The sequence below is a fragment of the Canis aureus genome, chromosome 9 (assembly GCF_053574225.1).
Source record: "Canis aureus isolate CA01 chromosome 9, VMU_Caureus_v.1.0, whole genome shotgun sequence".
In the NCBI taxonomy this organism is placed as follows: domain Eukaryota; kingdom Metazoa; phylum Chordata; class Mammalia; order Carnivora; family Canidae; genus Canis; species Canis aureus.
The window spans coordinates 41,758,053-41,776,631 of record NC_135619.1 but is presented as its reverse complement, the minus strand read 5'-3'; the positions used below and the strand labels follow the sequence as shown (position 1 = coordinate 41,776,631).

The following is an 18,579-nucleotide window of genomic DNA, read 5'->3' as shown; positions in this document are numbered from 1 at the left end:
CAGACACACATACACATTCATCTTCACACATTCTCTCTAGGCTTGTCCCTAACCCCCTTCAGGCATCTATTAATAGTGTCCAAAGTAGAGATGAGGCTGCAAGTTGATCAGAGTATGGATAATCTACTGTGGCAAACCAATCATTGATGGCAAATAGAAAAATTTTGCTAGTTTATAAAAAGTTAGTTTAGTTTATAAAAACTAGGCAGTTTCTCTAAGCAGAATCCCATAAATTCCTACTAAACATCAACCACTACCCAAATGATGCCATGGAGAAAATAAAAGAACACTCTCCTAAGTTTCTGATGCAGCATCTACTCTTACAGAATTCCTCATGAAAGCCTAAAGTAATCATCCAACAAACAAAGCTGCCTCTTGAAAATGTTCTTCTAATCAATATAACACAGTAACCTGGTAGTTGAGGCCATCCCAGGCTTCTCTCAACTGTAACTGATCTTCACTCAGTTCAACCGGATTCCTTTTTATTGGCAGGATATCCAAAAAGGGCTTTTTTTCTTCATTGAATGACTCCAAAAAGGACAGCAGAATCTACAATCAGGATAATATTTTAAAGACAGAAATTTTAGATCAGTTCATTAACTGTAATCCACTATTTTAAGGTCTATAGCTATAGATTATGTTTAAATTTTTACTTAGATGAAGGTAAAATTCCCTGAATTCAAGATCCTCTCACTGATCTGGAAACCTTCTGCAGTGCACCCTGATCATTTGAGTGCCATCAGAGTAACCACAGGTCATAGCTTGTATCTTGTGTCAGTACTGATGGATTTTTACTGGAATAGAGTGGCAACGTCACCCAGCTTGAGAGGACAACTCATGATGCCACACAGAAAATGTGACTTTGTTAGTCCTCTTCAAATATGTATCCACAACAAAATAAGAATGAGTGGAAGTGAGAACTATATGGCAAAAGTTATCACTTGTAAACATGTCCATGATTAACTGCAGTTGAGCCAGTTCTTCTCAAGTCATTTTATACAGACTTTAGAAAATACTTTGTTCCTGCTCTCAAAAATTTAATAAATAAAGCTTTCCTTGGTTCATATTTGTGTGAAATATTAGTATTTAAGAGTCCTCAATTCCATAATATTATCTCAAACATTATTCACAATAATTGGCAGCACTTTAAGTTAAATTTTATTTTTTTAAAGATTTTATTCATTTATTTAAGAGAGAGAGAGAGAGAGAAAGCATGCATGGAGGGGGCCAGGCAGAGGGAGAGGGAAAAGCAGACTCCCCGCTGAGCAAGGAGCCAGAGCCAGGGCTGGATCTCAGGACCTGAGATCATGACCTGAGCCAAAGGCAGATGCTTAACTGACTGAGCCACCCAGGTGCCCCTTAAGTTGAGGCATCTGGCTGGCTCAATCAGAAGAGCGTGCAACTCTTGATCTTGGGGTCATGAGTTTAAGCCCCATGTCAGGAATAAAGCTTACTTTAATAAATAAATGAAAAATTTTTTAAAGATTAAGTTTTACAAGCGGACTGAGGAATAATTATTATAATTCTTTCTGATCATTAATAACTTCATGAAGGCTTTTATTTAAGAAACCTGAATCTATGGTACATTAGTAAATCAAATACATGTGTGAGAGCAAAGCACTTCCAGTGGATGCTTATAATCTTGTCAGTAAAAAAAAAAAAAATCAGGCCAATGGCACCTGGGCAGTTCAGTTTGTTAAGCATTTGACTTCAGCTCAGGTCATGATCGCAGGGTCCTGAGATTGAGCCCCAAGTCGGTCTCCCCAAATCAGGCTCCACACTTAGTGGAGACTCTGCTTATTCCTCTCCCTCCCTCTGTCCTTCCCCCTGTTCATCCTTGCATGCTCTCCCTGCACCCCCGAAATAAATAAATAAAATCTTAGAAACAAAACAAAACTAAACTAAAAAACCCCATATCAGGGGATCCCTGGGTGGCTCAATGGTTTGGCACCTGCCTTCGACTCAAGGCATGATCCTGGAGTCCCAGGATCAAGTCCCACATCGGGCTCCCTGAATGGAGCATGCTTCTCCCTCTGCCTGTGTCTCTGCCCCCCTCTCTCTCTCTCTCTGTGTCTCTCATTAATAAATAAAATAAAATCTTTGAAAAAAACAAAAACAAATCAGGCCAGAACAAAGATAGAAGAAGCAAAAAAGCCAATGCAGTTCAGATGGAAGGAAGATGAGAATGTCCTATCCCTCTCCTGATAAGGAGAGTCAAGGAAAGTCAAAGGAAATGCTCTAAACCAAAAAGAATGCTATTGCCAGCAAAGTCACACGATCCTCTGAATGGTATGTCAGAAAGGCTGGATTCATCCAACTCCCTTAGATAGGGAAGGAAACCGAGCGTGGAGGTGCTGAGTGTTGTGCAGGCACAGGACAGTATGTCTCCTTTACTCAGGACAGAAGACTGGTGGGGAGCAGAGCTGCAGAGACAGTGGGTTCTACGAAACAGGGCTGATGAATCCTCACCTTGGCTCCTGTTAGTCTCTTTCAAAATAGTACAGGGGATAACTTCCTAACCCGGCGAAGTGCCAGGACATAAAGAGAGCTAAGGCTTCAAAGCTAGACTTCACTCAATTCCCATCTCTAACCTCTCAGTAGTTAAGTGACCTCAGACAAGTCACTTAGTGCCTCTAAGTCTTGTCTTCATCTGTAAAACTGGAATAACAATCCCACACTCAGTAAGATGCTGTGACACATAAAATGCTTGTCAGCCAGGCACTTGGTACAAAGCGAAGGTTCAAACATGATGACAATAACAGTTGCCATTTTTCTTCAAAGCACACCTTGATTGAGATCCTTACTGTTATATTTTGGGGTTGGTTTCATTTCTGATTTCCTGATCTTTTTTCCTTTCAATATTCAATCTGCTCTAGAGTGGAGACTAGAGAAGTTTTACTATAAGAGGCAAGATAGTAAATGTTCTAGGCTTGAGGGCCATATGGTCTCCATTGCCACTACTTAATTCTGGTGTTGTAGTGCAAAAGCAGCCACAGACAATACCGTAATGGACATGGCTCTACACCAATAACACTGTATTTACAAAAACTGTTGATGGGACTCACAGACCAGCTTGCCACAGCCCACTTAGAGTGGCTTACTATTCCAAGTACCATGAGGACCAAGCATCAGCATCACCTGGAAATGCAGAATCTCAGGTCCCACCCCAGAATTACCAAATTAGAATCTGCATTTTTTAATTTTTCAGAAGATTTTATTTATTTATTTATTTATTTATTTATTTATTTATTTGAGAGAGGGAGAGGGAGAGCGCACAAGAGAGCACAAGTGGTGGAAAGGGAGAAGCAGGCTGCCCATCAGGCAAGAAGCCTGATGTGGAGCTTGGCCCCAGGACCCTGGGATCATGACCTGAGCAGAAGGCAAGGGCTTAACTGAGCCACCCAGGGGCCCCAGAATCTGCATTTTAATAAAATTCCCCAGGTAATTCACATGCAAATTAAAATTTGAGAAGCACTATCCTAGAACTTGATGCTAAAACTTAGTTTAGCATTTATTAAATAATTACTCTGAAAGATTTTTTCCAAAAACATTCTACTCTTACCTAACAGTAAGCTACAAATAAATAATTGCTATTTAAAGTCATACTTACTTCATACTTTTTAGAGTAGGTCTCATTTTCTGAATCCTTTAGCACTTTCTGTAGTTTTTTCTCTTGTAGAGTTAACCAGGCCACAGCATCTTTCATCTTGCCCTGTAATTCACACACACACATTTAAAACTCTACCCTAAATAGACCTGGAAGTTTTTTTTTTAACAATAAAATTAACAACTTCAAACATCAGTGAAATATGCAATCATTACACACCAAGGACTCATGGCACCAAAGAGAAATTCTGCTTGTTCACATAACACCTTAAATTTTAAAATGGATTGAGACTAGCACCTGAACATAATGTGCTAAAGAGGTAGGGCAAGCAAGCCCCTATTTTTTTTTTGGGGGGGGGGCTTACCCATTTCCATTATTCCTCAATTTCAGAGAATATTATTCTAAATGACTCATTTATAGCAGGCATATCTGAATACTGCTTTCCAATACATCTAAATATGGGTTAACTCACGGCTATTTACACCCAAATACACTGACATCAAAAAATATCATGAGCATTTGAAAGACCCTAAAAACGCCACTAAAGGTTTTGGTTCTGCTACCCTGTGGACATGAGCAACGATTCTCTTTTTCTTAGATTCTTGATGGCTTACATCTGAGAGCAAAATTTACTGCCAGAGAATAGAGCCAAAAATTTTACATCTTATTTCCATTCTCCTTTAACCTTCATTTATTCTTCTCTTTCTATTAAAACAGGAGTGAAAAAAAAATAAAACAGGAGTGTTTTCTATATATTTTTGCATCTGATTTCATGGACAGTTGAATTTTTCATTTTATTTTTTAATAAGAAAATTAATTAGAAAAGAGTAGCTCCTCAGCAGGTCAGAAATAACTGAACTGAATTAGAAGGCTGAGTCCCAGCTTGAGTCTCTGTCCCAGAGTCAGCAACAATCTGGCATAAGGCCTCAAAATGTTAACAGTTGGAAAAACATCAGCCTAAATTTGACACATAAAATGTGACAATATGACCGCATGTAAACACATCTGAGGAGGTAGCTTAAAGAAATATTATTTTAACATTAAAAAACAGTGTACTAAATTCACAGCACTCATTTATCTTCACAGCAGCAGAATAAGTGTTTATTTGCAGCTCAGTGATTTTTATGAAATTCACACCTACAGTATTTGTACCTGACTGAAAGTCAAAGGAAAAAACTGAATAATCAAATGACAGTCTCATAGTGATTCAAGAGTACCTCAGCAAACAATGATGAAGAGTAGAACACACTGCCCCCATTTTTATAAATTATACAATTCCAGTTATGTGTAGCTAAAGAATAGGTAAAATGGAAATATGCTAAAATTAGATTGCGGTGATGGCTGCACAACTATATAAACACGCTGAAAACCATTGAATTGTAAACTTTAAATGGTTTAATTTTATGGTATGTAAATTACATTTCAAAAAAGCTGTTAAAATAGACAAAAAATTAGAAAGCTCTAGAATTTTTCAAAAGCCTGCTAAATTTAATTTGTCTTAATATACTGCCTATGTAAAAGTTATTTTAGATAACTCAGCAAAGTTTAATTACCACTTTTAACTTAAAAATATTTTTAAAAAGGCAAAACTAATCTATAGTGAAAGAAATTGGAATATTGGCTGCTGAGGGTAGGGAGTACAGATAGTAAAGAGGCACAGTAAGTAGTACATTCCAGGTGATAGAAATGTGTTACATCATGATTGCTGCATGGTTTACATGGTTGTATGCATTTGTCAAAACTCATAGAACTGCACATTAAAGTTCTATATGCAAATTATACCTCAATTTTAAAAATTAAGCATTAGTAGGGTACAACAAAAATGTGCTTGAGTCATACTTATAAGGACATACCTGAGTTTTATCTCCAGTCTCAGCTGCATCCTTCGAATACCGTAGAAATTGTGCCACATAGGTCATGATTGACTTTTCGTCGGGATTAGCAACATCCACATCTGCAAGATATGCCACACTATCAATTAGCTATAAATGTGATTTACTGTAATTACTACATAAGAACAGGCTATGCCATAAGACAGCCTTGAAATGAACCAAAGTAGTTAGCCAGCCATGCAATCTCTGGTCAGTCGCTCTTTTCCATGTCTGCGCAGTGGCTAAGAGCTTAGATCCAGATTCAAACAGAGCTGAATTGAATTCTGGCAGTAGTACATGTACAGCCTCAATTTCCACTATGCATGTTGTCTGTATAAGGGCATAAGTAGGGGATCCCTGGGTGGCGCAGCGGTTTGGCGCCTGCCTTTGGCCCAGGGCGCGATCCTGGAGACCCGGGATCGAATCCCACATCGGGCTCCCGGTGCATGGAGCCTGCTTCTCCCTCTGCCTGTGTCTCTGCCTCTCTCTCTCTCACTGTGTGCCTATCATAAATAAATTTAAAAAATGTTTAAAAAAATATATATATATATTAAAAAAAATAAACTCTTTAAAAAAAAAAAAAAAAAAAAAAAAAAGGGCATAAGTACTCCAGGACGGTGGAAAAGAGAAAATATAGCCTTTTCCCTTCCAGAGACATGGTATGGAAACTCCTCTAGGAGTGGAGAGTATAGGAACATATAGCAACTGGAATCCATTCCTGTCAAATGGTCTCAGCAAGTGTGCAGTAAAGTATTTCCAAAAGCATATGTAGTACAGAAGACTTATTCAAGACATCTACAAGATTTTATTTGTTCATTTGTGGAACAAATATATTTACTGAGAGACTTCTGTGGGCCAATCCTTGTGTTGCAGTAACAAAGACCATGATGAAACAAATTTGGAAAATGCTGAATTAAACAAAGTAAAATTATCATACATTCCTTGAGTGCAGAACTTCTCCAGACATAAAATAAATTAGATAGATCACAAAAATCACAAAGAAGGGATCACAATATGCTACAGAAAATGAACACATAATTTTGGGTTGTCTTTTGGTATGTTGCCAAAATAACCAGGAAGATACTGAAAAGGAAAATCTTTTGTGTTTATTTATTAATTCAGTTAGAATAAATTCATCAAATATTTATAGAGAGCCAACAAATGTAGGTCACAAGCAAGGTATGTAAGGCTGAGTTCTTGCCCATAGGGGCTATATGTTTCATCACTTTATTCATTCAACAAGTAGATGCTAGACACCTGAGTAGATGCTAGATGCCTTAAGACATTATCTGCCCCTCAAGGAGTTCAGTGTTAGGAGAAAAACAAACAACAAACAAATATAACACACCATGCATGCTTTAGCAAATGTGTTTCCTGGGCCCAACGACTCTTCAAAGCGGGCTGAGGAAAAAACATGAATCTAATCCATATCCAAATAATAAAATACATACAATAAACATATAAAAGGTATCAATAAAAAGGTAGGGGTGGAGTTTCAATAAAGGAAGCATCCCTAAGAGCTGAGTTATTCTTTCACTGAGAAAAGTATAACTAAAAAAGTAAAAGTATATTCAGAGATACATAAAATAATTATACTGGCTTAACTAGATGTTTCTTTTTAAAAACTGTATTATATATGAAGCTATGCATTGTGATTGTTTTAATAAAATTGTCGAAAGATAATTCTCTTATTCAAATATGACACACTATCACTTCGTTTGCATAAATAATCATGATATATTTCACATTTTAAGCTATTATTTAAGCCATTTAAAATGAATTATGGGCAATCTTTTCTACAGTGGAAATTTGCCTTTTTTATACTATCCTGACATTATTTGCCTAATTATTTTTACATACTGAACTAGGAAAAATATTTTATACTAATAAAGATTTAGATAATCACAATGAGAAAAAACTGTTAAAAAAAAAAAAAAAAACAGGGATCCCTGGGTGGCGCAGCGGTTTGGCGCCTGCCTTTGGCCCAGGGCGTGATCCTGAAGACCCGGGATCGAATCCCACGTCGGGCTCCTGGTGTATGGAGCCTGCTTCTCCCTCTGCCTGTGTCTCTGCCTCTCTCTCTCTCTGTGACTATTATAAATAAATTTTAAAAATTAAAAAAAAAAAATAAAATAAAATAAAATAAAAAAAAACAGAAAACCGACCCAGCAATCAGAAAAGATAGAACAAAACATGACGAAAAACAAAGAAAAGAAAAAAAAGATAATGAAAAAAAAAAAAAAGATAATGAAAAGCCAAAAGGAAAAGAGAAAAGACAAAGAAAGGAAGAAGAGGAAAGAAAGAAAAAACAAGGAGAGGAAAGTTAACAAGAATAATAAGCCACCTGACACTAAAGTAACGACAAATCTAATATATAAAAATATGGAATTATTAGGCTAACTTTTAATTTAGAAATATCATCTGATTCAACTGAGGTCCAAGAAGGCTAAGAACCAATAGCAACAAGCACAGTTAGCACCCAGAGCTTAGCCTTGAATGTCAGTTTCCAAAGGAAGGAGCCAGTGCTCCTTGGAGAGAAGGTTGATCCCAGGATTGGGGGAGGAAATGTATAAAATGACCCTGGTCTATCTTACAGGGCCAGAAGATAAGTATGTGTTCTAAAACAAATGAGGGAACACCACTAATGGGGATATGTCAAAGAAGATCAGGAGCTAGCTGAAAGAGCTCCCAAGGGCTAAAACTCTGGGCTTAAAAAATCTTTTTCAATTTGAGCAATAAAACAATGTAGTATTAGATCACAACCCAAAGTATAAAATAAAATGTCCATAGCCCATACTGATATAAACAACTGGTTGGATAAGTGAATAGATGCAGGAGAGAACAGACATAGCTCCTGCAAAAGAATTGCAAATAATTTATGTAGATAACCTGCCCTCAAGGAGAGTGCACATAACTTTCCTATGTGTGAGCTATGCAGAATCACTTCCCTCCAAAGAGTGCAATACAGGAAGATGGAAACAAAAAAATAGCTTCACAAGAGAGACACCTGACAAATACTACCTCAGCCAGGTGGTCAAGGTTAACATCACCAGATATAATATGGACAGCATGTTCCCCTGATATGATATAAGAATGGCACTTTACCTCTGTGGTCTTTCTCCCAAGAACACATAACCCCAATCTAATATGAGAAAAGACATAATGCAAATTCCAGCAAAGGGGTACTCTATAATATAGATGACCAGTAATCCTCAAAACTGTCAGGTCATCAAAACAAAAAGGTATAAGAAACTGTCAGTTAGGAGTAGCCAAAAAAGACATGAAAACTGAATGTAATGTAGAATTCTGGATGGAATCCTGAAAAGAAAAAGAGCATGAGGGGAAAACTAAAGAAGTGTGAATAAAGTACAAATATATATATCAATATTAGTTCATTAATTATAACAAATGTACTAATATGTCAACAGTAGGGAAAATTTTGTGGAACTTACTAGATATTCCCAATTTTTCTGTAAACCTTATGTTCTAAAATGTAAGGCCTACTAAAAACAAAAAGAATGAAGTACTGACAAATATTGCCACACAGATAAGCTTTGAAAGGATTATGCTAAGATAAAGAAGCCAGCTACAAAAGACTACATTTATGTGAAATGTCCAGAATTGGCAAATCTATAGGAAGAGAAAGAATTAGTGGTTGCAAGGGCTGGGGGGGGGGGGGGGGGGGCGGATAGGGAGAGATTGCTAATGGGATTCTTTTCAGAATGATGAAAAGGTTCTAAAATTGATTATGATGATGGCTGGAAATTTTCACTAATAAACTGAAAAAGTATTGAATTGTACACTTAAATGGGTAAATTGTTACGGTATGTGAATTACATCTCAATAAAGCTATTTAAAATCCCAAAAGTTAAGTGACAAAGCCACAATCACTTAGTGCTATGCTGGAGGCAGATGGCTCAGCTTCAGAGAGCTGATTATTAGATTTTCAGCACTTTTATGAGCTGGTTGTTAAACACAGCATTAAAAATTAGATTATATGAATGCATAATCAAAAAATATATTAAAACAAAGGTAATAGATACTCAAAACTCACCACTTCCCAACAATTTTACTACATTTTACTATTATTCTCTTGAGGTTATTTACCTCTATTGTACCTGTATGATAGAAAAACATAATACATAATGCTATGTTAGAGTTGCACATATTTTCCCTACTCTGTGTTCAGTGACTTCACACTGGAATTGGCTGAAGCGGTACTGTTCAAACCACAAACACACACACACACACACACACACACACACGAATCAGCAAATGAGGGCTTTATTTCTTGTTTTGTTGATTATGAAGAAAAGGATAGAGAAAATGTTAATAATGCAGGTTAAGCTTAAAAGTATGCCCTGCTTAGAGCTGTTAAATTGCACATAGCACAAAAAAAATGAGGAAATATTCTTCTATATTAGATTCAGCAAAAAATCCTTTATGTTGTTGAAGTACAAATGAAGCTGTGACAAACTTCTTTGCTGTCATGCTTCCTTGTGAATGTAAAGGAAATTATCCACCAACATTCATGTCAGAACTATACATGTCCAGCAACTGCGGCCATACATTGGCTGCAGATAGATATGAGTTTGCCAAAGAAACACCTGGGTGACTCCTTCAGTTAGGCATCTACCTTCAGCTCAGGTCATGATTTCAGGGTCCCGGGATTGAGCCCCACTTTGGGTTCCCTGCTCAGCGGGAAGCCTGCTTCTCCCTCTCCCTCTTCCTCTGCCCCTCCCCCCAACTTGGGCTCTCTCTTGCTCTCTCAAATAAATAAAAAATGTCTTTTAAAAATAAAAAGAGTTTGGCAAAAATCAACAAAAGTATTTGAAGGCTATATGGAATTTATAATAAAGTGTATCATATATTGTATTATTATTTGTAAACTATGTGCTATATGTGCTTTATATTAGTAATATTTGTAATAGACCTATATAAGTATATACACACACTCACACACACACAGATTGTTTTGGAGAGCCAGTCACACATTAACCTAAACACCCAGGGTTATGGAGCTGAGACTAGAATTTGTATCTCTTAATCTGTTAGTTCATTATAATCTCCACTAATCCTACATACCTCTTTTACGGACCTTACTAGGATTTTTTTTTCTTACTAGGATTTTTAATAAACTTTGGTACATTAAGAAACAATTCAATCCAAAGTAAAGTGATTTTCCAAAGAAATAAATCACCTTAATCTTAATTTTATGAAGTTAACATAATTACCTCTTGGAATATAACCAGTATTTCAGATTTTGCTGTCGTCATTGTTAACAAAACAACACAATATATTGAGCACAGCCATGGCAAAGCTGAGCCAGCCATAGAGGCAGAAACAGAAAAAGCAGTTTCTGGACTCATGGAAGTTCAGCATTATTGAGGGGGAGGAGGTAGGGGAAATACTTAATTCAAAGGACGGGTTTACTAGAGACATTTTAGAACAGAGTAACAGAATCAAGGGAACGTGATATAGAACACAACAAAAGAAACTTAAGACGAAAACTCAGCACTGTTTGCTTTCAGCTCTCATATCATCCCTGTAATTACTGAAGTTAACAAATTGGTAGGAATTCTTAATTTCATGAAATTTAGTAAAGAGTTTAAGTTTAACCCTTCAGGACTAAATATATAATACTGTTTTATTTATATATAGTTCCCATTTTTTAAAAGATTTTTATTTATTTATTCATGAGAGACACAGAGAGAAAGGCAGAGACATAGGCAGATGGAGAAGCAGGCTCCTTGTGGAAGCCTGATGTGGGACTTGATCCCAGGACCCTTGGGATCATGACCTGAGCCAAAGGCAGACGCTCAACCACTGAGCCACCCAGGTGCCACTATAGATGCCATTTTTAAACCAATTTCACACTGGACATTGTTTCAAAAAGAAAAAAGATTCTTTACCTTCTGGCTCAAGCAATTTGGGGATTTTAAATTCTCGTTCTGCAATTCCAAAGGCCTCTTTCAGATTGTCTTTGTTGGATCTATGCTTCACACTCTTCATGTCAATTAGGTCTGGTCGTAAGGCATGAATGACCGCCAAAAAAGCCATCCCATTTCTCCAGCTTGACTTAAAATCTGTCACATTGACAGACTCATACCTATCACAAGAGGACAAAAACATGATAAATACTATTTTAAAAATTTATCAAAGCACATCCACTATATTCAATAGTAATTAAAACAAATTTCAGTGAATAATATAAATCATCCGAGGAAAATATTTTCTTTCAATCTTGTGGTCAGATTGAAGTCAAATGCTATGTCTGATACTATAGAACATTGGTTCTCAAAGTGTGGCCCTGGGACCAGCATCACTGGCATCACCTGGGCTGCAAGTGCTAGAGATATAAATTCTCAGTCGAATCCAACCCCAAACATACCCCCATCAAATTCTGGAGGTAGATCTGAAATCTATGTCTTTAAAAGCTCTCCAAATGACAATACGCACTCAAGTTTAATGCTCTCCATTCAACAATCTGTTGGCTTACGACTGACTTTAGATCCCCACATGCAGTTAATTTCCTTTCTCCAGAGGAAACAATAATCTTTCTCATTATAACAACTTAAATGATACACTATGCCACGTCAATGGCCAGTAGCTCATTGGATATAGACCTTGCCACTCCCCTGCTTAAAACTAGTCATCACAGATGAACAGATAAACAAAATGCAGTGTCCATACAATGGAATATTACTCAGCCCTAAATAGGAAGGACATTCTAACACATCTTGCAACATGGATGAACCTAGAAGATGTTAATGCAGAGTGAAAGAGGTTAGTCACAAAAGGGCAAATCCTATATGATTCCACTCATTTAAGGTACGTACAGTAGTGAAATTCATAGACAAAGAAAGTAGACCACTGGCTGCCAGGGACTGGGGAAGGGGAGGGTGGGGAGTAGTTTTAGTTTTACTAGATGAAAAAAGTTCTGAAGATGGATGGTGGTGCTGGTTACATTACAATGTGAATGCACTTAACACCATTGAATTGTACACTTAAAAATGGTTAAAATGATAAATTTCATGTTATTTTATTACAATAAAAAAATTATTTTAAAAAAACCACCCTTGTCATCACTTGTCAGAATAGTATCTCTCACTCTGGCCCCTGCCTCCCACTCCTACTCTTACATCTCCTCTCTTACAATGTGGCAGCTATGCTGGATTTGTTCCTGTTTCTCAACACCATGCTCTTTTTAATCCTTCTGCTTGGATGCTCTTTCTCCTAGATCTTCATACACCTGAAGCCTTCTCCTTCAGGCCTCAGCTCAAAGGTCTCCTCCTCAGAAAGACACTCCATGACCACCTCAGATAAAGGCCATCCTCCTACTCTCAGCATTCTCAATCATCATCATAAGGTCCCTGAGCTTATTGCCAACTGTAGTTATCATATTGATCCATCTGCTACAGGCACAAGGCCCTGGAGAGCAAGGGCCTTATATTTCTTGACTATCACAGTAGACTCATCTCCAAACAGTGTCTGGCATATAAAAGTGCTTAATATACATATTTCAAATCACTCCATCAATCACTAATCTGTATTTGACAAGGGAGCAGTGAGGATATTATAAGAGTATAGCTAGCTGCATACAAAATGTGGGGAATATTCCAGAACAAAATGTGGGAAATATTCCAGAACAACTATAGGTGCATACAAAATGTGGGAAATATTCCAAAACAATATTCCAGAACAATTTAATATCTCACAAAAAACACAAGGAAATTCAATGGACTAATTTAAAGTATGAATCAAATGGTAAAAACTTTTGGAGAAAATCAGCTTCTGACGACATGGCCTTTCCTGAATCCCTTAGGAAAAAATGTCTCAACTATGACTGTGATAAACTAAAATAGTATTCTATTCAGTGACTTTTGTCTTGTTTAACAGATACTTACATGGTCCATGCTGTGTCCAGAAACTGTTTTAAATACTCTATTTTTTTTTAAGATTTTATTTATGTATTCATGAGAGACACCCAGAGAGAGGCAGAGACATAGGCAGAAGGAGAAGCAGGTTCCCTGCAGGGAGCCTGATGCAGGACTCAACCCCAGAACCCGGGGATCCCAAGCTGAGCCAAAGGCAGCCACTCAACCACTGGGCCAGCCAGGTGCCCCTGTTCTAAATGCTCTTTAAAAAATAATTCTTATAATACACATAATAACCCTAAGAAGTGTTAGTACTGTCCACATTTTTACGATTGAGGAAATTCAAAAATATTAAATATCAGAAGTCACCAGTTAGAAAGTGCAGGAAACTAGGATTCAAATCCAGGATTCTAGCCTCAGGAAGTGTGCTTAGATGCTAAGCAAAACTAGCTAAAGGGATGAAGGCTACCGCCCTCATTTGAGGGCAGGGCAGAGTGGGGGTCAGAAATAGCTAAGTGCTGACACTGCCTTCAGTAAAGCACCAGACTGTGAGGTCAGCTCTATATGGACCTGCACCGGCTGCCAGGTGTTATGGAGGGCAGGTTAGGGCTCCAAAGTGATTGGCAGGATCTAAGCTCATTTAGAAGTTGCAAACAAGGGCCTCAATTCATCTCCTTCAGAAATAAGAGAATATATTTCTTACAACATAGTCTAACTATACTCTGGAACTCAGGTGAGTTCCAGAGTATCGTAGAATACTGAAATAAAAGTTACCTAATAATATCACCAATGATGGCCAAAACAAAAACTCCTGATGAATTACTTAAGAATGATTTACTACATCTTGGTAAGTTTAGCAGAGCTCATAGTTGAAAAGCAAGGAAAGACATGGAGAAAAAGATCATATTTGAACTTTGAACTGGTTTGAAACTTATTTACCAGGATGTCTGAGTGGCTCAGCGGTTAAGCATCTGCCTTTGGCTCAGGGCGTGATCTCAGGGTCCGGGATCAAGTCCCACATTGGGCTCCCTGTGAGGAGCCTGCTTCTCCCTCTGCCTGTGTCTCTGTCTCTCTCTGTGTCTCTCATGAATAAATAAATAAAATGTTTTTTTTTTTTTTTAAAGAAACTTACTTACCGGTAAATGAAACAAGTCTGAATATGATTTGATAACGCTTTCACGCATGGTAGAAAACTGAAGTAAAATTGTCTCTCGAAGATTGAAGAAAAAGTTCATTTGATATACTTAAAACCTCATAAGATAGGGTACCTGGGTGGCTCAGTCGGTTAAGTGGCTGCCTTCAGCTCAGATACTGATTCCAGGGTCCCTGGGATAGAGCCTCACATCGGGCTCCCTGCTCAGTGGGGAGCCTGCTTCTCCCTCTCCCTCTGCCACTTCCCTGCTTGTGTTCATGCTCTTCTCTCTCTAATAAATAAACTCTTAAAAAAAAAAAAAAAAAAAACTCGGGATCCCTGGGTGGCGCAGCGGTTTAGCTCCTGCCTTTGGCCCAGGGTACGATCCTGGAAACCCGGGATCGAATCCCATGTCGGGCTCCCGGTGCATGGAGCCTGCTTCTCCCTCTGCCTATGTTTCTGCCTCTCTCTCTCTCTCTCTCTCTCTCTCTCTCTCTGTGTGTGACTATCATAAATAAATTTAGAAAAAAAAACCTCATAAGATACATGGTTTTTTTGTTCCTCATGAAATGCAAAGGATGAATGACAAAGAAAGGTAAGGCTGAAGGCAGAAATTAGCATCTTAGCCTTTCATTGGGAAGATGTTACTCAGAAGCCTGCTATTTAAGAGGCCTTAGTGACATATTTATGCCTCTATTTATCCAGACAATGCTATGATATGACAAGGAATGCCTTTTGAACTCCACAGCTCATTTCGTGGTGAGTTCCCCTGCATCCTAACTCCTTATTTTTCCTAAATCCTATCCCAGCAAGTGCTTATAATGACAGGGTAAATGCCTCGCAAGAACAAAAAAAAAAAAACCTTTTTCTTTGTAAAATAGAATTTCTGAGCAGTAACTTCCTTTCATCATCCCTACTCTTTAAAACAAATCCTATTCTCTGGCTTCTGTTCTCTAATTGAGCTACAAATGTCTAAACAATGGGTACTATGGTCTTTTAATGTAATCAGATACAGCTCCAAAAGATAATTTTATGTGTTGATTACTTATTCCTTCATTTGCTCATTCACTCCTTCAATATACATTTTATGGAGCACCTACTATGAACTCACATTATGCTAGGTTCTGAGGATTCACAGTCAATAAAGATGTAGTCCTGACTTTTAAAGAGTTCCTAGTGTGGTAAAATGTTTGGGATTTGAATCCATCTCCTGGTTGCATAGGGGAATTATGCCTAAAGAAAAGGATACTTGAAGACCGCTTTATTTTTACACAGTAACAGTCCACCTAAACACGGGTGGAGGTGAGGGAAGTTACCCAGTAGCATCATCTGCTGCCTTTGAAACCAAAAATGGCTGAGTTCATGAACCTCTATATTGTACAATTCACTCCGAGAAGGAGGTTGGTAAACATTTACCTTTTAGGAGTAGAAAGTGTTTAGATGGGTGTTACACCTAGTCAGCCTGATTTTCAGACCTGGAGTCAGTAGGGCTGTGTAGTGGATAAAGCTGCCCTGTGTGTCTCCTGTGGTCATAGCAAACTACTTACGAGGCACACTGCTCTTGAGCCCACAAGAGAAGAGCCTTCTTTGCAGACATCTGCCATCTTTCTTGGGCTCTGGAGCATTTCTTAGCTGGAGGACTTGAGGTAGGAGATGAGTCTGCCACACTCACACTATCCAGGGAAGGTTGATTGTAATTGCATGAAAGAGTCCGGGCAAGCTCCTCAATCTAAGGAAGACATAATAGTCAACACATACAAATCATAAATTAGTAGCACTGAGGCAAAACCTTTGCCAAAACAAGAACTAAAAAAAAGTATCCTATAACAGTGAGGGGCTACTCATGGTGAAATAAGCAATAGACAAATCTTTGAATAACAGCATTTGTCACCTTTTGTGCACTTAGGCTTCTTTCCATGGACTTGGGTAACTCCTTGCCCTTATTCAGGTATTGCATTCCACCTTGAGGGCAAGCTGTCTTGGACTATTCATCCCTCTAAGATGCTTACAGAGCACTTCGCTGGTGCTCAACACCTGTCACTCTAAACTGAATTGAACTAATTTGAGATTCTAGTCTAGAAAGTCTTCCGAGAGACTGGCTTAGTTAAAATGAATCCTTGATTATAAACCATTAAGAAACAAATATACATACAGAAAGAACAGTCAAATACATAAGAGAGAAGTTCCAAGAAAGAAAAAAAACTGCCATTAAGTATGTGGAAAATAAACTCATAGTCATTTAAGAAAGCCAAATGTATATAACAAGAGGACAGTTTCTTCATTTATAACACGGGCAAAAATTTTAAAAGTTAATATCAAGTGATGGCATCCTCTAGTAAAAGTATGAGAAAGTGGATTTTTACATATTGCTGGTAAGCACATAAGTTGGTTCAGATTTTTTGGAGGGCAGTAAGATAATACCTATGGAAAACTTTAAAAGATAAATCTACAAACACAGAAGCAAGTACTGTTGAAAGAAGTACACGTCTTAATAATTAATAGATCCACCAGATACCAGTAATAGTAGATGTGACCAACACAGTTAACAAAGTGGATCTGATTGGCGTATCCCATTGTACCTAAAATGGCAGAATCAACATTCTTTTCAAACCCATATAAAATATTTACTGAAATTGACGATGCTAAGTCATAAAGCAAGCTTCAGCAATTTTGAAGAACTGAGATCATTCAGATAATATTATCTGACCACACTGAAATTAAGCTAGAAATCAGTAATAAAGATATAACAAACAAAATCCCCAAATATTTGGATATTAAGCAAAGAATGTTATAAAACCCAGAGGTCAAATAAGAAATCATAATGAAAATAAACTATTTTGGGACCCCTGGATGGCTCAGCGGTTGAGTGTCTGCCTTCGGCCCAGGGCGTGATCCTGGAGACCTGGGATCGAGGCCCACATCAGGCTCCCTATGTGGGGCCTGTTTCTCCCTCTGCCTGTGTCTCTGCCTCTCTCTCTGTCTCTGTGTCTCTCATGAATAAATAAATAAATAAATCTTAAAAAAAAAAAAAAAGAAACTATTTTGAACAGAGCAGTAACAAAAATATTGTATTCATGGATTAAACAATGTAATATTTTAAAGATGTCAATTTTTTCCAAATTATACACTTAATGCAATCCTCATTAAAATCCCAACAGATCGTATGCATGTAAATTGACAAGTTATTTATAAAATTTATGCGAATATCAAATCAACATGTTGTATACCTTAAACTTACACAATGGTATATGTCAATTACATCTCAATTTTAAAAATTATATGAGAATGCAAAGAGTAAGCAATAAACAAAATAATTCTAAAGAACAGTTGGACACGATCAGATATCGAGACTTTCTATATAGCTATAGACATTGATATAGTATAGTACTTGCAAGGATAAATAGTGGAACAGAACTGACAATCTGACGATTGGGAGCCATACATATATGGTTACTTGATTTTTTTAATTTATTGGCCCTACAGTACACTAGGAAAATGATGGTCTTTTCAATACATGGTAGTGGGTCAACTCGATAGCCATATGGAAAAAAATAATTTTGATTGCTTTAATATAACATACTCAAAAAAATTCATTCTCAAAAGATTGTAGGTCTAAATGTAAAATGTGAAACTATTAAGCTTTTAGAACTGCACTGTCCAATATAATAGTCACTAACCACATGTGACTGTTTAATTTAAATCAATTAAATTAAATGTAAAAATTTAATTCCTCAGTCATACTAGTCACATTTCAAGTGTTTAACAACCACAAGCAACTAGTGGCTACTGTCTTGTGCAGTGAATACAGGACATTTCTATCATTGAAGAAAGTCCAATTTGGACAGAATTATTCAAGAAAATAGCATAAGAGACTATCTCCATGCTGCTGACAAAAGGAAAGATTTCTTTAGAGGACATATAAAGTACTAGCCACCAAAAAAGGAAGTTGATAAATTTGAACTACATTAAAATCATGCATGTCTATTCACTCACTAAAAGATTGAAAAGGCAGCCACAGAATCAGAGAAGATATTTGCAATTTATAGATATTCGACAAAGGACTTGTATCCAGAATATTTTTTAAAACTTCTA

The 18,579-nt window shown here is 37.3% G+C and overlaps 1 protein-coding gene across 5 annotated transcripts in view; it reads right to left on the bottom strand.

Moving 5' to 3' along the window:
• The window catches only part of SYNE2 (spectrin repeat containing nuclear envelope protein 2), a 320,213-nt gene that overhangs the window by 223,048 nt on the left and 78,586 nt on the right, over nt 1-18,579 (bottom strand). For all 5 annotated transcript variants that reach the window (XM_077909580.1, XM_077909581.1, XM_077909582.1 and 2 more), the window contains 5 exons: nt 16,035-16,216; nt 11,391-11,587; nt 5,461-5,561; nt 3,611-3,712; nt 412-549 (listed from right to left, as the gene is read on the bottom strand). In XM_077909580.1, coding sequence (XP_077765706.1) covers nt 412-549; nt 3,611-3,712; nt 5,461-5,561; nt 11,391-11,587; nt 16,035-16,216 — 720 coding nt within the window. The remainder of the gene's footprint in view (nt 1-411; nt 550-3,610; nt 3,713-5,460; nt 5,562-11,390; nt 11,588-16,034; nt 16,217-18,579) is intronic.